General features: G+C 39.9%; 1 protein-coding gene across 1 annotated transcript in view; it reads left to right on the plus strand.

Annotated features, from left to right (window-relative positions):
* Positions 1-25,456, plus strand: part of ST8SIA1 (ST8 alpha-N-acetyl-neuraminide alpha-2,8-sialyltransferase 1) — a 134,942-nt gene extending 109,486 nt beyond the window's left edge. The window contains exon 5 of the mRNA XM_026092689.2: positions 11,478-25,456. Within this exon, the coding sequence (XP_025948474.2) occupies positions 11,478-11,952 (475 nt within the window). The 3' untranslated portion in view covers positions 11,953-25,456. The remainder of the gene's footprint in view (positions 1-11,477) is intronic.
* The last annotated feature ends 437 nt before the right edge of the window (positions 25,457-25,893 follow it).

The raw sequence follows: 25,893 nt of genomic DNA on the forward strand, positions 1-25,893 counted from the left end.
AAAGGGGGTTGTAGTTAGACCATTGTTTCAAGCACTTGCCAGGAAAACACCATCTCCTACCTAACCCATGTGATATCAGTGGGTCACTTCAGTCTAACTCCTGTTGCAGCAGTGCTTTGGTAGCTTCATGAAGGGAATGGTGCAAAGACCTGAGTCAAATAAAAACAAATGATGCTAGGGCTGGATGGATGTTTTTTCTGCCTATAATTTCCAGATAATATAGTTTAAGTTGTCCCCAAGCCATTTACAAAATCAGATTGTTTCAGCTGAACAACACTGAGCTTGGATCAGAAAACTGCCAAAAGCAGAGACCATGTTTTATGTGAGAGGCGAGTGGTCAGCTCAGTTATTGAAGTTGTGGTAGGTCCAAGTTAGTTCCATTTTGTCTTTGAGAAGATTTAAACCTCTGTTTCTCATCTGGTAGGGGACAGTCCTGATCAAAGGGGTAGTCTGGCCTGGTGCTATCAGTGTCATCTGTTGATAGTTTGAATTTGTATAACTGAACAGGCAGAGTCTGAAGGGTGGGTGACCCCACTACCAGTTTAGATGGTCACTCTCTTTTTGTCTTCTCTTCTGATTTAATGAATATTTTATGTCAAGTAGAATTAGCTTTAACTGAACACCTTCCCAGCTCATTGCTGAAATCTGAGATTGTATTGCCCAGGTGAATATCCTGGCAATGGGGTTCTCTGAAGTCAAGCTCCATCCTGTTCTGGCTGTTCATTGACCATTCCTTGAGTTAGCAAAGAAAACACAGAAATATTTTCTTGCCTGGTATTTAAGAATATGAGACAGTGGGATAATCTTTGCATTACACTGTGTTATTAAAAATGAGAGGCATAGCACTTTTAAATATACGACACTGGAAGAACACCAACTACATTTAAAAAAACTGCTTGCATATGATCTAGTAACACTGACCCTTCTCTGGCATTTGGAAACTAAGGGAAATGGTGAGCTGAGTTTTCTGTTTCACTTTGCTCAGCCAGTGCTTGGAGGGCTGTAAAGCATTCACTGACTGCCTTTGAGGAATATACCTGAATTCTAACAAATAGCATTTATTTCCTACCACCTTAAACTTTTTTTTACTTCTTTTAAACTCTATCTCCTTAGAATGAAGTTAATGAGGGGAAAAAAGATGAAAGAACTCTACTATTGTTGCAAGTACCAAAACAGTTCGAGATTAGCAAAAGCTCCAGCATGTTTCCGCTATCCCTACTTTGCTTTTTTTGTGGAGCGTATTCTAGCTATAGCAATTTAAATTGAGTACATGCTGTACGAACTTTTGAGGAGAAAGCTTGGCAGTTTAATCATGTTGAAAAGAAGCTTAAACAGCGTTCTCAGCATTTAACACCATACACCTTGGAAAATAAATCTGAAAGATCTACTGAGAATAGTTGAATCTCCTATGGGTGCCATAGTGGAAGCACAGCGCTAGGAGATACACCTATCAAAAAAGCCTGAAGAAAGGGTAAAAGGAAGTTGACATCACTAAAGGGCAAAGAATAGGGAGATTACTGGAAACGGAGAAGCATCCTTCAAAAAGTTGAAGTTGTCTCCCAGCAAATGAAACTAAAGTTATTGTAAGTGCTGGCTGATTAAATATTAAATAAAAAATATGCAGCAAGCCAAAAAAGAGTTCTGGGAAACAACTAACCCCCAAAAAATAATACCTAGTGGTAAATCCTCCTTCCAGCAACAGCATAAGCCAAAAAAGAGCAAAAAACCGTCTCGCCTGTCATAATGTGTGTAGGATCAATTGATGATCAGGTGTAAAAGACGTGCTCGGAGAAGACATAGCTGCTGCAGAGAAGCTGTATGAATTATTTGCATCTGTGTGCACTGTGGAGGAAACTGAGGAGATTCTCTGTGTGAATGGGGAGACTTAGCAGGCTGAAAATGAAACAACTATTAGAGACTTTAGGGTACAAATAGACAGGCTGGACATGAACATATCAGCAGGATGGATGGTGTTCACCCAGTTCTGAAATTTAGATTACAAAGTGCATCTCCTCACTTAAAACTGCTTTTGTACTTGAACTCTGGAGGCACCAGTGTTTCAAAATGATTCAAAGGTATACTAGGTCTTTAAGGCTGATGTCCATACTGGCCAAATTGGTAGAGACTACATATAGTATAATGTATTATGTATATAATATACAGTGACCACTTGGATAAATATGTGCTCTTGTGAAGAGTCAACATGGTTGACTCCAAGGGAAATTTTTCCTTTTAAACCTTTGGGAGTTCTTTGAACAGATCAGCAAGTGCATGCACAAGGATTGTCTATATCCAGTTGATAAAGTCTTATTTGAATTTCCAAAAGTCTTTTAACAAAGAGAAAGGAATCGAGGCAGTCATGACGTAAGAGGAAAGGTACTGGAGAGTCATAGTAAAATAACTGGTTAGAAGGATGCAGAGGTTAAGAGATTAGGCAAATATTTGGAAGTACTAGTAACTGGGGTTACTAATAGACAAAGTATACCAGTCTCGGGAAATCTTCTGAGCTGCAAATATTTCTATGTGGAGAGAGTTCAAATACACTTGCCTAGAGTTCTTACTCTTCCATAGGTGCCCATGTATGAGTTGCACAAATGGGTGGTAGGCTCTTCTGAAGATCTGGTGTACAGCAACTCAACCCATCTCAAACACTGTCTGTTGAAAGCCTTGAGAAAGCCTCTGCCAACACTTCTAGAGGAAGCACAGTTAAACAGAAGATCTGAGAAAAATTGCTATAAATTGGTATTAGAGGAGAGTTAAGACTTCTTCAACAGAAGGGGCATTTTGAAAACTCATAAAAACTTCAGTGGTCTGTAGCCGAAGTCAAGCTCTAGCTGCGGCTCCTTGGGCTGATTTGAATTCTCCTGGCTTGTGTCCAGGGATCTGAATGATGGCATGGACTTTCATGCCAAGGACTGACTGGAAAGAAGTTCCTCGTCCATCGAACTACTAAAGTTTGCTTCTCTCTTTTTCCATCTTTTTAGCTTTGTATCTGGGCTCCACTGACCTAACAGTCCCAGGGCAGTTTATCACCTCTTCTGCTTATATTTAGGTGGCTATTAGTTACACTTACTGTCCTACAGATGTGAAAACAGGGTGAGGTTGCCAGGAGGGAGCTGCTAATACAGAAAATATGGTGTTCTCCTCTTGCACATTTTAGTGTCATGTGATTTTATTTTATCATGTTTTAAATTTTGTAGATTCACCTCATATTCCTGTGGGCTCTGAACAACTGTTTTTATTATCAAGCTTTTAGTTGACTACATTGTTTAATATGGATCTACAATTCAGGTGCAGGCCATGTGCCATGACCTCAGAGACCACCAGCAGTCCATATACTGTATTTAAAAACAAACAAACAAATAAACATTTCTCAGGTGCTCACTTGAAAAAAGACAGCCTGTCCTACTTACAGTTTATGTGATAATGCCTGTCAAAGGATCTACCGTTTTGCATAATTCCTCTTCAGCTTACACACGTAGTAGCGCATAGCATCTTTAAAAAGAAAACACCTTCAATTCAGACATTGCTGTTTTTCTCTTCCCATTCAGTTCTCTTTGGAAAGAGCTCTAAAAGACTGAAGAGAGGATATAGCTGAATGTCACCTTCACTGACATTTGCAAATTATTGATATACTAGGAAGGTCATGATGTTAAAGCGAAAACCGAAAAGGCTTAGCATACTGTTAAGTATACCAGCCAGAAAGTGTTCTTAGCTATGAATAGGTCTTTCATGGTTTTAAACATTTGGTACATTTTATATTTAGGTTACAAAGCACTTGAAGTTTTAAGGTCAGCATGAACAGACAGGAAAGCATAATTTTATTAGCTTTGTGTTTGCTGCAGTGCTGTTGCAGGCAGTGGTCTCCTGAGACCTCACAATTTACCAGTGCTGCATCTGGACAATATGTGGGTGGAAGACCTAGAAGTGCAGGAAATGCTGCACTGTTATTTCCCTGAGAGGGGATGACTTCAAAGGCAAGAATGGCCCTGTCTTTTGAAAATCCACAACAGTCTTTTCCTGTTTGGTTGCTGTCCCAAAGACACAGTAAATAGTCTCAGAGAACATGTGTGTTAATCAAAAGTAATCTGATTACATTTATATTTTCAGTATTTTTACTGGGTAGTCCTAAGATCGTTTTGGAATCAAACAAAGCTGAAACAAAAGTGAACAGGCCAAATTTATTCCTATATAACTTAAGGGAGGGATAGCAGAAATGACTTTAGTATAGAATTTGGGTTTTTGTTGCAGTTCTGTTTCCCTTTAAAACTGGAGAAAATTTGTGATCTGATTAGGTTTCTTTGCACAGGCCCAGTAAGTACTCCGGCATACAGTCCAGTGAAATTAAATGATAAAGGTGCCAGACTTAGTTCTGTGACATTTTTCTAGCTAATTTCACTGGTTATCTATCTTACCATCCTCCAGACTTTGAGCTGCAAGGGCTGTGGTAGTGTTGAGAAGGTTTAAAAATACTAGGCATTTTGACAACACAAGTAGTTTGCAACCAGGCTGTTCTGCCTATACTTCTATATTATTTCCACTTCTGTGACTTTAGCAGCCACAGTCTTCAAAGAGTCAAACTAAGATGAACAGCTCATCTTGTGAAAGCTGAGATTCAAGCTGTCAGATAACAGAAAGAATTGATGTTTAGCTCTACTGCTTTTGGAAACAGTAGCTATTAAAAACACATTCTAATTTGAGTTGGCAGAGTAGGGAACAGGCACGGTCCCAAAATACCAGTGAACACTGATTTTAATGTATTATTGCTTTCAAATCACTACCGTGCATAGGATAGCTCTGTGTTCCATTGAAAAGTGGAGAGTCAGCTTTCCCTTGGCACTATATATAGCATTCCCAGTGTGACAGCATAAGAGCAGCAATGGATGGAGGTTAAAAAAAAACTAATTAATACTGAATTCAGTCATAAAGGGAGCCTGTTTTCTCATGGGGATTAGAGTTTACCTCTGCAATATTTAACTGGAATTCCTAAGTACATTAAATTATTCTGAAGGTCATTTGTTAAGGATAGCATGTAATTAAGAAACAGAGTGTCAGAGAAAGATGTTGTAGTCTGCAGTCACTGTGGAAAGAGAGTGCTTCTTTGCTTTTGGGTCTTCGGAGCTGGTCATGGGACTGAACAGAATCCTTGACCTGGAAAAGGCCATCGACAAGGTGTATAGAAGGAGAATCAGGCCAATTTGTTTGTCTTTAATCTTTGGGACCAGAAACTAGAGGAAAGCATAAGTTGTTTGAGATTGGAAGCCTCTGTCAACAAGACAAAGAGCAAGCAGTGTGGGGTCTCAGCAGGCTGGCAGTTGTGCAGAAGCAAAGAGCTAAAGATTGCCCTGGAGATGGCCGCACCCTGTGAAGGAGAAGCATGTCCCTTGAGAGGCTGAATGGAAGATTTGTTTTCTTTGGGTCCATAAAGGGCAATCAGGTGGGGGGCAGGGAGATGAGCAAAGGGAAAGGAAAAGGTGAGGATTGTGTCACCCTACCAGTGCTGTGAGTTCTTGCAGTACATGGGAGAATTACTTGTGCCGAAGTGGTTTGAAGTGAGATTAGACAAAGCACTTGGGGGCCTGCGGCAGCAGTAAAAGACTCCTGCACTGATGAGGAATGCTTGGCATCTGTAATTTTAATGATCTCTCTGAGTTGTCTTTGTGATAGATCGTGTTACTTCATACCTTTTCAAATCACTCTAAAGCACATTGCATGCCTGAAGATTTTTGCTCGAGGCTCTGAGCATACTCACAGTGAAATCAGAGCTGGTTTTGCCGTTGACTCTAATGAGATTGTAAATGAATCTTAAGTAAGATAAGTTTCCTGAGGCCAAGTAAACAATGACTTGTTTATAACTTCGAAGTTGGGATAAAACAAGAAAGGGTGTGAATTTATAGTATACTAAGCGCTCATTTCTGGCTCCTTCTGTGGATAAGTAGAATAGTCTACCTTGCACCTAATGCATGCCAAAAGTGCCTATTTGGAGAAACAAGTGCATAGAAGCTAGCATGCTGTTAATTCAGACACAGTCTGTATTTTAGTAGCATTAGATAAACAAGATCCAAAGGGACACATAACCAAGAAGTGTGTCATATGAATGATAAAGAACAGTATTGCTAGCTGAAGGCGCAGGTCTGAGGAATCAGTGCAGTATAACTCCTGTCACAGCAATGACATTTCAGATGTGTGGTTGCAAGCCAACTAGTTGTGACTTCAGCTGTAAGCCTATTCCAACAGCTGCAGCAAATTGCTAAATCATTCTTGGCTAATGCTGACATTAAATTATCTAGATAATTTTTGCGAAGTTATCCTTTGCTGTACGGACAAATACATAAGTCTTTATATACCTTGTGCTTTATTCCCCTGAGCTGTACTTGTCTTAATTTTGAAATAATACACTATTTCTTTGGCATCTGAGCTGTTATCCTCATTACTCAATCTTTCTTTTTGCGGTAAGTCATCTTGCAATTAATCCAGAATGCTGAACTTGTGACTTTGCAGATGCCAACAAAGCAAGTGACTGGGATATCATCATAAGCATGAGATAGTGACTCTCTAGGGAGATCAAAGAGAAACTGAGATGCCAGAAAATGCTGCCATTATTAGCTGCAAGTGGGTTAGCTCAATATCACTGCAGTAAGTTGTTTGCGGTTACTGGAAGTCTTCTCTTAGTACCAGAGAGCAGTTCTATCCCAAATATCTGCTAGAGAACATCAATAAGAACATTAAAGACAGATTAAAAACAAAACCCAAAACACTTAATGCACTTATGGCTTTGATTGTACTGTCATGACAAAGTACTGTCACTAGCAGTTTTCTCTTGGATGCATAATTCTCTCTGAAAAAGTAGAGGAGTACAGCATTTGAGAGAACTCTGCAGCTGGTATAAAGGATTTTATTTCTCTGATATCTGCGCAATTATGCCTACATATGCCCATTGAAGACTGTGTTTTTTAAGTTGATCTGTCATATGGGACCTGACAGGAAAAATACGTTGCTGATGGCATTATTCACTCACTGTCCATTAGTGAGTGTAGCAGTAGCAAAACGCCCAGACTGAACAAGCTATGATTTGCTTTTGCTGGCGTTTTGAGTCTTCGTAGCCTCTCTGGGCTGCTCTCTGGGTGCTGGGAGACATTACTGCAAATTACTAAGCACCTCTTGTAGTTTTTCAGGAGCTACTCAGGGCTTGGGAGATTCCAGCTCCAGTTTTGTCTAAATACTGGGAACCCACCATATGAACTTGTTCGTATAAGCTTGACTGCAGAAGGTCCAAGGATGATTCTGAATGCAGTTTGGCTGTTTCTTGCTCAGAATGGGATGGACAGAGAATCTGGTCTGAGGCACGCTCTTGCACGAGGGGCTGGATAATTCGATGGGTTTGTTTTGAAGCCCCATGAGTAGGGAGGAACCACATAGCTGTTGTGCTATTGAGAGTGCCAGAAAGTTCAAAGCTAGACAGGTAAGGTCAGGGCAAGCACTAACTAGGAACCAACTTCTCCTTTTTCAAAGAAGGCCATGCAAGGATTGGCAGGAGGGAAGGCTTTGGTGCCCATCTGGACCCACAGACTGTACCAAGGTAGCAGCATTTATGCTAGGACAAGCAGGAAGAAACAATATCCTCACACTCGTGCATGTGCTACTGAGCTGATCAGCTGCTGAGGAAAAGACCTCCTGGTCTCTCTGTCAGGCATGGAGTAGTGTCCTCACGGTCTCCTGGGAAGGATTGTCCCTCCCAAAGCTACTACTGGAATGGTTTTGCCTGCAGGACTCCCTTCTGGATTGGGAGATACACTTGAGCTTTAAGTATGACTTCTAGAAACTTGCTGTCGAGTATGTGTTTGTCCTCAGGTTTCTCAGCCTCTAACCAGCCCGTGAAATGTCAGAAAGCTGGCCAGGGTTCCTGTTTTTACAAACGGGGAACGGAAAATTTCATTTGTTTCTAATATCTCTCCTCATGAGGAGCACAGGATGGGCAGCAGCTTTCTGGCTGTTTCAGGCCGTCAGACCAGTCGTAATCAGCCTGTTTTATGCTTCTACGTGGGCTCCTGGCCACCTGTATAATGCCCATCTGTTGAACTGGGCATGATGCCTAATGACACTGTGGTCCAGATCATTTGAATAAGGTGCTGGTTTCCAGGAAGTGATGTTTCTGAAGGACAATTTGCAATAACAGGACAAATGCTATCCCTTCTGCGTGAAGTCCTTCCTATGCAGCATTATCGTAGCAGTGCCATGTGCTTCTTCATAATTCTAAGGCATTTGGGGGGATTCATCTAAATGAAATGTAAATGTGATATGGCAACAATAGCACATGAACATGCAGAGACAGTCCCTGTCCCTCTATGACCACATCTGAGCATTTTTAATATATTCATCCTAGAACTATGTAATGTTTTTCTGTGAGTAGTAAATTTGCTGAAAAACACAGTTTTAGAATAAACACATCTACTTGCCATATGGAGTGAAATTTGTTAATTAATTGTAAGTGGGAAAGAACATGGTGAAACTGGCTACCTGCACTGTCAGAGGAGGAGCTGCCTCTGTCTTCCCCTCATCCAGTGCGTAAGGACCCCCATCCCATCAAGGCAGTGGGAGCTGTGTGTTCAGGTTCCCCTTTCTGTGAAAGGAAGTTTGAACCTACATCTCCCAGTGGATACCCCAAGTTATGGAGAGAGATGCCCTGAAAGTCTGCTGCTGATCTTATTCTGGCTTTATAAACAATTAGACAGTCTTTAGAACAGGGTTTGGATACTGAGACTCTTATCTCCCAGGCGAATATTGCAAGTATTAAGCGAGAGATTTTTGCCTCCCTTAGTGACTGTGTTCTGATCAAAATGGAACAATTTTGATAGTACGAGGTAAAGAGTCACAGTTCCTATACCTGATAATCAGGTAGAGGATCAGCAGGTGGTCCTCCTCCAGGGATCTTTAGGGAGAGAAATCTGTAAAGACTGTTTTGGGGAACGCATAGTTGAAGGTCTAATAGTAATGGAGTGAGAGGGCTTGTACAAGAAGGTACCAGTAGACAATGAAATTCTGCCAGGGCACTTTACTCTTGGCTGACCTGCTACATACAACTGTATCTTGGCTATTTCTAGAGAGAAAAATGCCAAATGTAATAAGTTATGAAATGATTTTTATTGTTGTAGTTTGTATATTCAGATTGAATTGATTTCTTGTTTGGATGTCAGTGGCTTTGTCTACTTGTTATTAGCAAATAGCACGGTGCAGTAGGAGCAGGTCTATAGAGCAAAACAGAAGATCCAGACTTGGCTCATTTTAGGGTTTTTGCATCAGAATATCTGTAGTCTAATCCTGTGCACTGAAAGTTCGTTAGCAGTTGGAGAACTCCTAACTCAAAAAGAAACATGGGATGCACTTTGCTTTTGTTTCAAGTTAATTTGAAACAAAATGCCTAAAACCAAATTTCAATTCACAGGGAATTCAAATTGGTTCCAGTTTGAACAGAATGGTTTATTTCACCATCCCTATGAGTTTTCTTTGAGTGTCTTTTTGGTGTATGTTTTCTAAAAAGACTTGAAGGAAATTTTGAAAGAAACTTGTAGCAAATCAGAAGCCCAAAGATTGTGTTCTAAAAATGTCAACAAAATCTTTCAACTTGCTTGGAATATTTTGAGTTTTCTGCCAAAATAAAGGCTTCAGTGAAGATGACACATGTTCATGAGACCTTTGGATGGTGCTGTAGCTGTATTTTTTGTTGGCAGTTGTTTCAGCTGAAATTTTATCCAGTGCTTCTTCAGGTCATATTTCATCGTGTTCAAATCTGTGTATCTTGCCGTGCATGTGATTCTTGCTGTTCTTGTTTCCAAGAAGTTTATACACAGAATTGATCTCATCATATCCCTTTGAAAAAGATATTCTTTTACCTATCTCTCTGCCTGTGGAAGAGAAAAGAAAAAATATCCAGTGCTGCTGTCTCAACTTGCTTGTTCTGAGTCCTCTGCTGTGTGACTATGAAATTAGTCATGACACGTACATGTGCCTTAGCTGCAAGAAGCCGAGAGAGAGGATGGAGCAACAAAAACAAGACAGACATTTGTGAACTGAGAAAATATTAGGGATCATGTATGGGAGAGCAACCCAGTTGATAGGAGAGAAGTGAATGTGAGGACTGTGCAGAAATACAGTGGCCTTTAAAGTCGTGGATATTGCGTGCATGCTGAAGTGTATAGGTGCTGTGAAGTTTGCTTGGACTCTAAAAAGAAATCAGACTCTGAAGAGCAAACCATGGTGATTTTCTCATGCAAAAGCATCCTCCGATACAGTCCATAACCCTAGGACAAGCAGGTGACTCCTGTTACTTAATAGGTGTGTGGTCTCGGTATTGGATTTTACCTGTGACTCACCTCTACATCAGTTGAATCTAATGCAATGTAATAAACATAAGGACTGTGTAAATGACCTAGAATTTCCTGCCAGATATCTCATTCATCTTGACATATCCAGAAGTGTATGGCATGGTAAGGTTATATTCTTGATAAAATACTATTTTCGAAGTAATATATAGGTCTAAAGTCAGGGATAAAATAGACATCAGTAAATGACTATTAGCAATTTAATAATGATGCAACAAACTTAACCTGATGCAACTTTTATATCTAGAGATGAGAAGACTATCATAGTAGAGAAATAATTTGTACCTATTTACTGCCCTCTTCATAGTTGCCCAGTGGTCTGTGCTTTAACTTACACACTGCAAATATCAACGGATTTTAAACCTATTCAACATGCAACTTGCACCATGTTAAATGTCAGTTCTGAGTATCATTTCGTGCATGTCACTAAATTTTTATGGTGCCACTTATCTTAAACAATTCATTAACTTTCTGTTTTACTAGTTTGTAAGAAATACTTTCTTTGAGATTTCTGTCAGTTCCAGAATGAGAATTAACTGCTACAGTCACATAACCTAACACAGATATAAGTTACAATAGGGGCATAATAAAAATAAATGTCTTGCAAGTTTTATAAAACCAGTGTTCATATCTAAATATTTCTTAGCATTGCTTGTTCAGAATGTAGCTCGGATCCTTTTTTAGTATACCTTTAAAAAACAAGAGCAATGTGGATTTTCGAAGTGGCTTTTAAAGACTTCTGTGCCCAAAAAAATAAGTTGGATTTTGGAGAAAAATAAAACTGTCACTGAAGATTATTGATTTCCAGGAAAATTATCAGAGTTCCTTTGGCTTTTTTTTTTGACCAGATTAAATCAGAAATATTTTGGTTTTTGGTTTTAGCTGGGGACCAGATAGTTTTCAACTGTCTCTTTGAGTTTATGTTTTCAGAAGAAAGGCAGTGTCAGACAGTGAGAAGTTTGTCTGGACTTTCTCTGGGCTAAGGAAAAGCCTGCACTTAATTTTAAGTGTATTTAGGAAAAGCATCTTTTTGGTGGATTCTGACCTGAGTGGAAAAACCTGTATGTGAGCAACATGCTTTTCTTTGTTGTTTTACAGGTTCCAGAATTTGCTTTGGTCTAGAAAAGCGTTTGTGGACAGCGTTAAAGTGTATAATCACAGCTATATCTATATGCCAGCCTTCTCGATGAAGACAGGGACAGGACCCTCCCTACGTGTCTATTATACCCTGGAGGACTTCGGTGCCAAGCAGACGGTGCTTTTCGCCAACCCCAATTTCCTGCGTGACATTGGCAAGTTCTGGAAGAGCAAAGGTATCCATGCCAAACGGCTTTCCACGGGACTTTTCCTAGTCAGTGCCGCCCTTGGCCTGTGTGAAGAAGTAACAATTTATGGCTTCTGGCCTTTCTCAGTGGACCTGCATGGGAAGTTTATTAGCCATCACTACTATGACAATGTCTTGCCCGATTCTGGATTCCATGCCATGCCAGAGGAATTTCTACAGCTCTGGTTTCTTCATAAAAGTGGTGTCCTGAGAATGCAGCTAGAACAATGTGAGGACCCTTTAATCTAGTCTGCTGCCTAAGGATTGTAGGGGTCGGTTTGGGAGATCCAATAGTTTTTAATTTTCATGCCCTCCAGAAAGAGGACTCTGTTTTCTGTTGATCCTTTTTGAAGGGAAGAATAATTACGGATTTGCATGGACCATAAAAATGCTACTTGAAGGCCAAACGGAAAACGTCCTTAATGTATAATGTTCTATGGAACTGGGGTGAGGGGAAAAGAATCTCCCCATGGAGTCCATTCAGCAGTACTGTGAAACTAATGTCGAAAGCAACATAGCTGAACTTTCTGGGTGATGTTTTTAAATGACCAATGTAAAAGGGCATTAAGACTCAGAGAGAAACAGGGCCACCCACGAGCTTTTGCTGACAGTGCCAAATATGACTGTCTGTTCAAAAATCCATTTCATTCCAGATTGGCACCTCACAACTTTCTTACCCTTTTTCTTTTTTTTCTCTATGTAGGAGCGTGCGTGTGTGTGTGTGTGTGTGTGTGTATGTACATAGGAGTGTGTGTGGTTTCCTCCTTCTTTCTTTCTTTTTCTTTTTCTTTTCTTTTTTGGTAGAGGGAAGGAAGGAAAAGCTTGAAAGCCACAGGAGCCGCGTATCATCAGCTCCACCAATGACTCTTGGGAGAATTAAGGGTGCTGAGAATCTGGTAGAAAAATGTCTTAGGAATGCCCTGCTACTGAGCAGGGACAGACCTGCTTGTTGTAGAATTTATCAGGGTAGTTTAGGTCATTGCACGTGTAGTTATGCTAATTCTGTATCATGGGCAAGAGCTGGTTAAGGGAAACTGTGTTGAAAATAAAACTTGCATTGTGCTACAAAAAAAAAAGAAAAAGAAAAAAGAAACATTAAATACACTCTGGTTTAAGTTGGTCTGTTACAAGATTTCCGCACTGACTTTTGTAGTAGGGGTTGCTCCTGACCTGTTTTGTTGTCTAGCCTTTGGGATTAATTCTGTATTCGTTTGGACTCCAGACACACGTTGATTGTCAAGGGGATATGAGGTGTTCAGTGGAATGCAGAAGGAGGTTCTTCATTTGCTTATAGCAGAAAAAACTGCAGAAATGAATGTAAGTGTCATTTAAAATGAGCTGAAAATTCTTTCTCTGTGTGACTAGCTCTTCTTCTGTTTGGATTGTAATGTTGGCCTTAAAGACTTGTACTTTTCTTGCAAGATTGTCTCTGGTCAAAGATAGTCTGAAAAATAAAACAGCCTTTGGGAGCACTCAGAAACTACATAGCCAGCAGGAAAAAAAGGAAATGCTAAGTGCTTATGTAATGCAGTAATTCTCCTTGCAATCAGTGAATTATGTAAGGGTACACGTTTCACTTAGGCTGCTCTAGTCAGTGCAGTGCCTAAAGGAGTGTTTTATTTTTGGTTATTAATTGGAGAGCAGATGATCCTATTGCCATGTAAATGAGAAATGTTTTTGTTTGTTTGTTTAAGCACTGTAGGACAAGAAGAGAATACTAGTTCACTCTACAGTGCAATTTCTGCTGCAAGGTGTTATCACCATTGACTTTTAAATCCAGATTAGTGTACTCTTTCTCATACTTCCATCATTAGTAGCTGAAATTCTAGTCAAGATGTTGAAACAACAAAACTGTTACCAGGTTTCCACAACAATTTCCTGTGTTACCTGTTTTAGCTCCAAAGTGCTAGTATTTTGGGGGATGCGTCCTATCATATGTTGACAACCTCTCTCTTTGTAGAATGCCAGCTACAAGTTATATAGATATCATTAAAAAAAACAGAAACCGTGACTCTTCTTTAAATATGAATAATTTAGCTATTACTGTAGGACACTGGAAAAAAAAGCATTTTTGCTTTTTAAACCTGCATTTCAGAATAAAATCCTCTTTCTAGAAATTAATTTTCCAAATATAAAGTGGGCATTTTTCCACAGGATTATAGTGCAGTTCTAAACTGTAAAGTGGAGATTTGGATTAAATGGTGTTTTAGAGATTGGTCTGGTAAAATCTGAATGTGCTTCTATAACCCATTTTATCTTTGTCCATATTTTTTAAAAAGTGCAGTCAACACACTGATGGAATATTGCTTCATCAGATAATTCTTTCACTTGGGTTGTGTTTGTTGTATTTACAATATGGGTACTCAGGGAGAGAGGATCTGAAACTGAAGTATTTTTTTACTGCTTGTTACAGCAAGTTTTTACTGAGCTGCCTTTCTTGGAGAACAACAGATGACTGCATGGTTTTCATTGTACATGCCAAGTTTTGCACTTTTTAATGCTTTAAAGAAGACATTATCTATGAGGACAACACTCAAAATAGGATGTGTTAAAATGGCATTTCAGAGGATACCAGCATTTCCTTGGGGGTGGTGGGAATGAGGAGAGTAGGGAAAAAATGCCCCTTTATTGGCCCTTTTGGTATTTGGAAATCCTTTCTCCCATGTTCTGGGAAAATAACCTGGTTAGAAGAACAAGAGAAAAGAAGTATTTTTCATAGGAAAAGTCAATGCAGTGTTGCATAATGCCTGGTTTGTTTATTTTCAACCAGCACCCTGGGGATCTGAAAATGTTGTATTCCCCATCTCTGTATGACTGAAGCAGACTGAACCTGTAGCCTGTGGTCTTTCTGAGTCCTTTTTGATGTCCAAAATCCTGATGTTTGCAAGGAGATAGTTTTCAAAAAATGAGGGGGCTAGAAGAAGCCCAAGCTGTGTGTGATACCCATGATTAGTGTCAGAAGACTTGATAATTCTGGCTCTATTCACATTTATCTGTAGTGAATATAACTGGATCTTACAAAGACAGCCACATTTGACAGGACAGTAAAGGTTTCAAGGTTAAATAACTTTCTATAACTTCCAAGAAAACAGGCAGCTTGGGGAAGGAGAGAAACAAAAATAAATGCCCCTTTTGAGAGAAAGACTGCAGTGTGAGCTCAACAGAAGACTGTGTAAGTTGGCTGACTTGTCAGTCCAACAAACCTACTGGCCAGCAGCGGCCTTTTGCCCAGCAAGTAGAAAGGGACACAGGAGGGCCCTGAAAGTCTTTTGTGGCAAGAGCAGTGACAGTAAAAATGAAAAGCAGCTGGGGACGTGAGAGTGGCAGCTGTGTGACAAAAATCTTTGAGGAAATAGGCTCTCTCCGTTCTGCTGCTCACAGCGTAAAGCTTGCCTTGTTCACATTTCAGGGTAGTGGGATCCAGGTATAGGGCCGCTGACGTGAAATACAGAGTTGCATGCAGTTGGATTGATGCTGTCTGCCTCTTTGGGAGGGAGGCCGCACCATAAGATGGGACTGTTCTTCTGCTTAAACACAGGTGCAATCACATCGAGGAAGCTAACTGTTAACCATGAGAAACTAGCATCCCATGGTCATGGCAAACTTTGGACAGAGCAGTTATATCCATCTGTTATATCCATCCCTACTGATTGATCACAGCGCAATTGTGCACAGTGCAGTCGTTTTGATAGCAGTGCCCTTAATCAAATCTCAGTGCTTGTGTTGCTGTATTTTCCTTGAAGTGAATTGAAATCTTAATGTTTATTTTGTAAGTGAAATTCATGGCTCCAGCTTCTCCGTTTACCCTGCCAGTCCCTGAATTTCTCTGATAGTGTAATTAAAGCTACACAAGTCTTTGCCAGGGTGAAAACTACTGCAATTCATCTCCCATAAAACCCAGTCCAGACTTGCCAAAAGACTTGTTAATGTACTTCGATATTAATTTTGTCATAGATGTGACAGGGTGCAGAAACACTAGAATCATTGCTCTGCATGGGAAATATTGCTCCTAGATTGTGAGTAGAATGAATTAAAATCCCTTTACAAGAGGTGTGCCTGGAAGATATTCAGCACTGAAATCATTCCAGGTAAAATCTTTGTAATGTGTATATGCTTTTGAGTAAATCAGGGCCAATGTAGGAACTTGTGCCAAAACAACATAAAACTTCTCATTTCTGTTGATTATGAATCTTGTGGAGCCCATTCTAAAACAGACAAGCAATAAGAGCAAGCAAAATAAAACCATGAGGAGGGGGGATAATCATGACAATAAAAGCATTTATAAATTGCCACAGACCTTGCTGTAATTCTAAGGACCCTTATTCATGAGCGATGTATTTTTGTATTTTTGCTGAAACAAAGATAGCTAGTTTGGGCTGAACCAGCTACAAGAGTCAAAGGTCCAAGCCATTGTTACAGCTTCACTTTTGTAGAATATGGAAGCATTAGCTATTTTGTTAATGTGACTACTTTCACGCCTTTTGTTAGCTTCATCAAAATGGTGTCATAACATGTACTGCTGAGTGTGTACCTCTGTGAAAGGTGGAACTAAGTGCAGCATCTGTTTTTTTTTTAAAAAAAAAACTATATTTGCGCAGTATGGTAGTTACATGCAACCCTTCCCTCTATACATATGTATAGACATCTGGTTTAATATCTGGGTCACCCTTTCCTATGATTAACAACGAGAACGGGAGTGAGGAAACTTGATCTAGAAGTCGAGATGATGAAGGCAAATGTATCTGACTAATTGCTGCCTGCCTAGTGCTCCTCTTCAGCTTGATAGATTAGTAGGTATTGGAAGTCCAAGTAGTATGAAGGACAGGCAGTTCTTGAAGAGCTGGATGATGCTGGAAAGATTGAAGATCAAATCAGTAGTGCAACAAATTGCACTCTAGCAGTTCTTGATAAAGATCCCTGGCTCTAAGCAACCATTGGATATTTTCTTCAGGTGGTGACTCTGAAAAATGGACTACCTATGACCTACCTTATGGTTTCCTGCAGAATGGCAGCAAAGCAAAATGTGATGGCAGCTATTGCTATAAGTGAAACTCTGATTAAACAGAAAGAGAAATTAGAATGAAGAATGATAATGAAAAATCCTTCTTTACAGTCTCTTCTCTCCTTCCATTCCCCCCAAAACAGATACATAAATGGTCTGACCAGCTTATTATCCTGAGTCATCATCACCTTCATAAAAAGATTTGGTGGAATTTCCATTAGTTGATGCTTTCTGGTAAACAAAATTCAGCGGACCTTGTCCAGGAGTCCTTGGTCCCCTGTTTGATGAATGTGCAGTGGATGCTTTGAGGACTGTGGCTACCCTAAAGTGCTGTGACCTTCCTGTTCCTAACGTTGTGTGGTTCCATCAGATCTCCCTCTGATATCCCCTGCGTTTGTATGAATGACCCAAGAGGTCACTCCAAAGGATTTCTCTTCCCTCTCCTTCCTGATGACCATCCTCCTTGGGGTTAGAAGTGTGATTTAAAAAATCAGCTACAAGGAAGCTAATATACTCTGCCTTTTTGAACCATCTTTTCTACTAAAGTGATTGATAAATCTGATGAAAGCTAGCTAGCTCCGAATCCAAAATATGATTTCCATTTAGGTTTTGATAATTCCATCACTGGAGACCAAAAAGAGGGTGGAAGAAGGCTGTGTTTTTAAAGCAATAGCAATTGCTTTAAAATAACTTCCGTTTCCTTGATTTCCCAGATTTTGTCATGTGGAATCTGCCAAATGTTTCACTTTTGGTAGTTTTTAAAGTGCACAACTGATTAAAGGCCTACTGGCATGTTAGTTTAATATTAGCAAACTGGTTTTCCCCAAAGAAATACAAATACCAACAGGAAGTTCAACCTGTTCTCCCTAGCTGATATTTCCTCAGCAGCAATGGGAAGTGAAGCAGTTACTTATTCATCCCTGATTCTTCATATTCTTCATATTCTTCAGTTTTTATTACTGCACATTGAGCCCTAGTGTATTCAACCTCTTAAGCTTAGTGAATGCTTAAAAATGAATCTCATTCTCTTTTCAGCTAAATAGAAATTGTGTTCTTAATTAGAAGTTGTTGCATAGGTTCCCTCTGCCATTGGAGGAGGGAGACGAGCACTCCACATAGTGATTCATGTTTTTTCTGGACATGGACTGCATGCTCTGAAGTCTGCTTGGGGCTGTGAAAACACCCAGGCTGTGGCTGCAAGGCTAACCTGTAAAGGGCAGGCCACAAGCCTGAGCACTGGCCCATAGGCCATACAGTTTGCCTATGCGCATACTGGTGTGGTTTTGCCCAGTGCCAACGAATGCTGTTCGAAGTGGTGCCCCAGTGTCAGCTGGGGGCCAGCCCAGCTCAGCAGTGTGGACGCAAACTGGCGTGCGCTTGGGGGCAGCAAAGAGTCCTCCTGTAAGTCCTGGGGTGCATTCAGGACGGTGCTGCATAAGGAGGAGGCTATTGAGCTGCTGGGATGTCGTGGTCACTGGAGCAGCTCCGTTTGGGTCTGCTGTGGCTAGATTCAGCGAGTGACGTTGTAAAGCAGGTCCTAGATAACTGGCCCTGCGGCAAGGCCAGCGCTTTTCTGCTTCCCCTGCACAAGTGCTGGGCAAGTGCATGGGGAATGAGCAAAGCTCGCTCCTTTGGCGACCAGCCGGTTTCTTGCCCTGAAACGCTTTCAATCTCTGGCAAGTCTCAGAAGGACCTATTAAAACTGCATCTTAAAGTAATTTACGTGTACTCCCTGCTGTGGTGGAGCTGGTCAGCTTTCTGTTGAGCTGAGTATTTATTCTGTCTCAGTCCCACTGAGGCAAGTGAAGCTTCACAGTCAGATCACCCAGCATTTTCTATTTAATTTGGCATTTTCACCTTTCAAGTTAAACCTTTTTTTCTTTTAAACTAGATTTAACAATTGTGAATTTAAAGGGAGCTATAAGAAAGTGCCACCACAAATAAGTGTTCTCTGGTTTATGAACAGGCCACTGTTGAATAAAACATAGAAGTACTTTTTGAAGAGTTCCTGTTGATTTCTGATTGTACATTCAATGGATTGTTTTCCTCAGATGGGGTCCACAGCAAAAATGAGCTGCATCGTTGTCTTTTCAGTTTATTGGAAAGCAGTCATTACAGATACCTCAAATGTTTTAAACTAAGCAAGAAGTCAGGAAATTCACATATTCCCTGTGAAGCTTTGTTATTGTTTGATTACCTTCATAATAAAGGAAACACTTTCACTAAAAAATTAGATGCACAGAAGAAAAGAGATTCTGGTTAGAATAATATCGTCTGCAATACTGAGACCCTGATTCAAGTCCCTGCTCAATATCAGGCATACAGAGGTCTTGAACTAGCATTTCAGCATGCTGCAAGAGTGCCACAACCCCGATCTCTTTTTCTGTCTGCATGTATTATTTCTGGAGAAAATGCTTGAAAACTTTATTTATAATACTTATATGCAATGAAAATAAATACTTTTTTCAAGAGGAGAAGTTTTCTTTTTGGATACCCTTAACTTTTAGTATGCTGAGCAAAACTGACAGAAGATAACTAGTTTCCAGGCTTTTGGCATCGTCTGTCAGGGCTGCTGCATACATGTGAGTTGACTGCTGCCTCTTGAATTCTGGAGTTTCAGCAGATGATACCCAATGTGCTCCACTGACCATAAAAAAAAAAAAAAAAAAAAAGACCTTTTATCCGCAGCTCTGCTGGCTTAATGTCTCACCTATCCTGAGTGATATTTGTTAGTTCTATAAGGGCTCTTGTGCTGGGAATTGTGCACAAGTATGGATTTTGATCCTGAAGCTCATACATTGACTGATTTTGTAGGACTTGGACCTTGGATGTACTGAAAACTGAAATGAGTGCTGAAATTCAAACATTATAACTCACTCAGTGATTTGTAACTTCAAGAGGTTTAAAAAATATATTTACTGAAAAAAATCACATATTGTGTATGTGAAAAATGATCTCATTTCTTGCTGAAATGCACCAATAACCATGAACAGTCTCTATGCCAAGACATATGTGAGTTTTTCTCCTGGTTTCAAGTTATTAGGCATGTCTAGCTTTGTACTCAAGCCTCTTCTTCTGCACGAATTCCAATTGTAGATTACTCCATGTAGTGTCCTTAGATAAAAAAAATGAATGTCAGATTCCAAATGTAGTCAAAAAGGAAGAAAAAAATTAGGATAGCGGTTCTGATCTTCTTTTGAAATCTATTACTGTTTATCTACTGCCATTTAGTAGTCGTGTTTGAAGAACTAGGCAAAGATCAGAATAGGGGTAAAGATAAGGGGATATAAGAATATATTTAAATGCTTTGCTAAATCAGGACTTAAAGTTATTAAGAGACAGTAGGCCTCTGTTCTTTCTCCTCTCTTCCCCTTGGTTCTTGCAGTACCCGCTGAGTTCAGAAGCTGTTTAAGGTCTAGTCTGCGCCTTCTGCTGACTACAGTGAACTTTTCTCCAGCCTCTAAATCTAAAAACATAGAAAAGAAACATAAAACACTTCAGGTTTATTTATACTGAACATGATCCTGCTTGCATGCAGTATTTCATGTCCTTCTAGCACTACTCACTGTGTTAACTCAGAATTGAAGAGAAGGCTTTCTTATTTCTGATACCACTTCTCCCAGAATGTTTGGTCTCTTTCTTCCTGCTGTGGTTTCTCTATCCGGTGAATAGAGATAATATTTAGCTCTCTTAGAGGTGTTTGGAGAGTTAGTTAAGTCATTTTTGGAAAGTGATGTGAAGAAGCAAAAATGCTCTAAAATATAAAGGTTCAACTGTTTTGAAGAGTGAAAACAAGCAAACGAATAAACCCTTTTAGTCAACTGAATTTATGCTTCCATGTTAAAATCCAGCCTCGTTGTTAGTAAGTACAACAAGAGCATAACCTTCAAATAATGCATAGCTTTTTAAGAAAGTGAATAGTCATGCATTTTAATGGGAAAAGAAAGTTTTTTCTCTGCCCAGACCCTCAATTTACACGGCAAAATCTGCTGTCTTCTAGTGTTCTGACTTTTGTCAAGTTGATAGAATTGTATGGATTTTGACCAGCTGTCTCTTCACAAACCTGAAGGAATTCATCCTATGAAAATTTTAATTTAAAATATTTTAAAGCAGTGCTAGATTAAGCTACCTAGTTAAAGATGCCTATTCTGTAAGCTACTAATTTTCTTCCACAAGCACAAATCAGGTGTACTTCATGCCATTCCTTGGTTGTTGTTATAAGGCAGATATCTTACTGAATTTCAAACATCTGCTGCACTAAGGTATCACAATCTGAAATCAAATCATGCTCTAAATCATGTCTTGTATGAGAAACTGTTTCAGCAAGTTGCATGGAAGTGATGTGTATGCTGCTCTGCCTGTCAAGTATATTGTATGAGCCAAGTTAAAATGAAAAAAGGATTTTGCTACAGTGTGAAGCCTCGCCACTGTATTGCTGTATCTCAGAATTAGATATCCTCAAATAACTTATTGTCCATGATGGATATGAATCCTGCTAATGTTTCTACTCATCATCAGATAATTTTGTTAAACTTTAATGAGGCAATGATATGACACCCACCGCTCTGCCCGCTCTTCATCTGCAATTTTTCTTTTCTGATAATTTTTTCAGGGGAGAAATCTTTTTTATCACGTTTTCTTTTCTTCTAGAATTTTTTATCTAAGGCTCAATTCTAATTTCAGATGCTGGTCATGTTAAAAATGTGGGTTTTATGCTTTCTTCCTATGTGTGCACAGTATCTTCTTTTCATGACACTACATGTGATGAAAGACAATGAAGTCTTGACAAACTCTCTGAGAACTGAAAATTGTTCTGGTTTTCATAAAACCCAATCTGGTTATAAGCATCATTTGTTTCTACTCTAGATTGCATGCAGTCAAATTTTGAATCTTGTCAATAATCTTTAGTGGTCTCATAGTCAATCAGGCATCAGTAAAATACAAATTCATTTCCAAAATTGCTTTCAATTTCAATGAAAAATAAGGAGTTTTTAATAAACCTTAATAATGATCTATTCTGTAGGGATGAGAAAATATTTTTCATTTTCATTGTATGCCTCATGACAGTTACTAACTTGGACAAGGATATAAACAACTCCGATCGATATTAGTCTAGTTGTTTTCTGGCTTTGGTACTCATACCCTTTTCCATTGGTCTTTATTCTTTTTTGTTTCTCCTTTTGTTTGCATCTTTCTCTGAGAATATGTCACAGATTCTTATGGGAAATGTATATCACGTAGATAGCTAAGATAATGTCCTATCTCTAAATATGCAGAACACCTGTATAGAGCATAATATCTGAGAGGGCGATTTTCCATGTTTTTTCACCTGTGAATTAGTTTGTCTTGTATGCATCCAATACCTAAATTATCGCTATGTGTAATGTAAAGGAATTGTGCTTTGTAAAGTGTCTGTTACTCTAGGGTGTTTACTAGTAGTCTGCATTTTAAATGAAGGGGGTTTGTCCTCTCCTTGAGGGACATATTTCTGGGTCAGAAAATGAGACAGTGAGCACTGTTGCCTGTGTCTTGTCTTGCGTGAATTTGAGCACCCGTGCTGGGGGCCTGACCATGGATCTTGAACCTCATGGGGCTGTAGGAGAAGCTCTGGAGCGCAGCCAGGGCCAGGCCTTATGTTGAGGAGTGGGGCTAGTGGGATTTGGGGCACTCCTGTGAGTTGCCAGGTGGCCACGGTCTGGCTGTGAGGAGAAGAGAGCTGTTGGTAGTGGCTGAAGGTGATGGGAAGCCCAGCTCGAAATGTCTGGCAGGGTCCCAGCCCCACTTGCCAGGCACCATGTGGGAGCCATGACCTTCACCTGCCCCCTCCGAGGCTTGCGGCGTGTGTCTTGGGGCGCTCAGCCCCAGGGAGCCTTCCCGACCCCACTTGGAAGGGTAGTCTTGATGGCCAGGTTTGAGTCTTAGAAACAGCCTCCCCACTGGGCATGGTGGAGCGGGGTGACATCGCCCCATGCATGGGCAGAGCGGCCCATCGCCAGGGCCGGTGCTGGGAAGCTGCTGGCAAGTAAACGCTCACCTGGCTTTGGGGCACAGAGCCCCAGGTGGTGCTGTGAGCCCAGAAACCTGCTGACGGAGGAGCCTTTGAAAAGCAGAAGAAACTTCAAGTATAACTGCTATAGCAATCAAATAGCAACTACTCTTTTTCTTTTGTGGTGGAAAGCAAGATAGTGCAAAGCATTGTCCTGTCTTACTTTAGCCACTTGCAGGTCAAGATCACGAGGGTCAATATGCAGACAGTTTGCTGAAAACCCTGGTTTGCACTCCAAGCATAGGATAGAAAAGTGTCCTATTTTCATTTAGAAACCTAGATTGCTGAACTTTTTTAACTTATTTAAGGAAGAACATGGATTTCTAAGTTACCAAATGAAATGTGGTAGAGTCATTTTCACCTCCAGGTCTGCAGTTCATGATGACACAGAAATTATATGTTCATGTGTAACTTCAAGGCCTTTTAAATTGTTCTTTTTCTTATGCATACAATATACTTTGCTTCAATCTGTGTCAGTACTGATTTCATCTTGCTATTTCTGAAAGCTCAAGTGAAAAACAAACAAAGATATGAGAGAAACTAGAGTTGCCTAGCTGTGATATTTTTATAGAGTGGTACATTGCTTTGATAATGAACTGTGGAATATAGCATGCAGGTGATGATGAATGTAAAAGACTGCATGTGATCTTTTTTAATGTTGTGTCCATGAGCTGGATATTAGTATGAGCTTTGTATTGTAAAGATACTGAAAAGTCAAATGAAAAGGAGAAGATACTTCTAGTGATTTTTATACATAACCCTCTTTCATCTGTCTCCCTTTTCATGACCAGGATGCAGATTCTAGTAATGTAAGCTTTATCATTATGATAAAGACAGGATCAGACTCCTTCCCGGACTTGGGCTCACAGGGCTACGTTGGCTGGGAGATCAGTCTGACATGGTAACAACTCCATGTTGTGTGTTTCTAGTCCACAGACTTCAATAGTCTGTTCTTGTGCCAGGAAATAAGTGAATGTGTTTTGGTACTATTTGCTACTTGCTTATGGCTGGAAACCAAAGTGAAAGTGAAAGTACAGCAAACTCACGTCCATTTGTTGTAGGCATACACACACACACACACATATACACACAAGCATGCAGGTCCAGGAGGAGTTTTGAGTTTGCCTAGAAACAGAAGTGGGCTGGACAAAAGTTTTTCAAGATTGATTATTAATTTTGCATTTACCTGATTGAAGTATTCATGAGAAGTCAGTGATTTCTGCCAAGAGAGCGCCCAGCTGGCTCATCATCGGGGTTGTACCAACTCTCTGCTGTTTTGGTCTGTGATCTAAATAGGGTATTTGAACCAAAGCAGCCCAGGAAGCATCGCTTGAAGGGTTGCAATTGGCTTTGACTTGCCTTTGCCTGTAGCTGCAAGGACCCTGCTGTCCCCTCCCTGTTGCACCGCAGTTTGCAAGGCTATGAGATGGGCTTGTTTGCCCAGGGTGACCCTTCCTGCTGAGGGAGTACTAACACAAGTGAGACTTGAAGCAAGGGTGAAATGCAGCTTAATCTGAAATGCCATAGACCTGTCTTTGGCATGAGCCCAGCATGTGGTTAAAACAAGCTGACTTGGGATCAGTCTGTGGTTTATATTGATGCTGGTATAAGAGGTCCCAGGCAGGGCTGACATAAAGTGTCTTCTGTCTCTTTAGGGACTGGGTGTAACTGCAGTCTTTGCTCCCTTGAACAGGAGTGGTGTCAGCTAGTAATGCTGGCCATTCCTAAAGGAGCAAGGTGATGTGGGACTTCAGTGTTGGCTGGTGAATTTTACGCTTGCATCATACCAGTACTTTGATTTCCATTCCTTCTTATCTTGCCCGGTTTATTGAAAAGTGTGATGGTAATGTAATAGTTCGATGTCTTGAGATGGTTTTAAAGTGGATAAGCAAACTATTATGCCTCTGAGGTTGTGTAATTCCAGGGATTCATTTTATCTCCAGTGACTGAAATGTAATAGTTATTGTATCATTTATGATGTATGTAAGCTTTACAGGCTGGATGTTGTGTCAAAATGACGTGAACGCTTGGATAAGTGTCTCCTTGAATCACCATCATTTTGGCACGCTCAGGGGCAAAGGTATTGTGTGGAGTGTGTTAAACATCACAAAATGTATTGTTGTTTAGAGTCTTGTGATTAGGACTTCAATCTACTTCTTTCCAATGTAGCAAATGTTTGCTGACGGCTAACACTGTTACGAGGACTAAGGGGTTACCTTTCTTTGCCTGGCAATAATGTATTTTCTATTATGTCAATAGAGTCTGTTCATTTTCAAGTAGCGTGAAATTCTCCTTTAAAGAATGTCTCTTTTTCAGGTGGTTATGGTGACTGTACCCAAAAATGTGTAGATGTCTCTCAATAGCAAAGATATCTTTGTTATTGAATGTATTATTTATTAACAGTATATTGTTGTCTTTTTCTAGTCGCATTTTACAAAATATAGCATAAGCATCTCGTGATTTTTATAAGGAAAGTCTTATTTATAATATTTGTGCAAGTGGACAGAAACTAATCTCAATTTTATAGTAATCCATACCTTTTTTCATAGTTGAAGAGTCTTAATGAGCATGATCAGAAGGGACAGACTTTTTTTTTTTTTTTTTTTTAATTTTGATGGAACCTTTTCAAAGATAACTGTTATGTTATTTATAATTTGGATTTAATTACCTTAACAAATAAATATCTCCATTTTAAGAAATGAAAATATTATTTGTGGGACTTCTTTTTCTTCTTTTCCCCATTCTTTATCTCAGGATGTCCAAAAGATCAAGGTCATTTATTCCTACTTTTTATTTTGTCCTGCATAGTCTATTGTCAAGTCAAGAATTATGTCCATTGTCCTCATATGATATTTCTGTCATGTTCATCATTCTGTATCCTCATTTTCTTCTCTTTGTAGCTTAGACAATGGGAAAAATTTATGCATAGCGTAGCTCTGCAAATTAACGTAGGGCTGAAATTGGACATTTTTGCCTTCCCAGAACAACCCACAAACATGGCTTGGGGTAAGAATCCCAAGGAGACGCAGATGTTTTGTCAAAGAGGTTCCCATTCTGCACTTGGATCGACGTGGTTAGATCCTGCTTGCTTGGACTGGATGTTCCAATACTCAGTCTAATACTCACTTAAAAGGCCTTACTA

The sequence above is a fragment of the Dromaius novaehollandiae genome, chromosome 1 (genome assembly GCF_036370855.1).
Source record: "Dromaius novaehollandiae isolate bDroNov1 chromosome 1, bDroNov1.hap1, whole genome shotgun sequence".
NCBI classification, from domain to species: Eukaryota; Metazoa; Chordata; class Aves; order Casuariiformes; family Dromaiidae; genus Dromaius; species Dromaius novaehollandiae.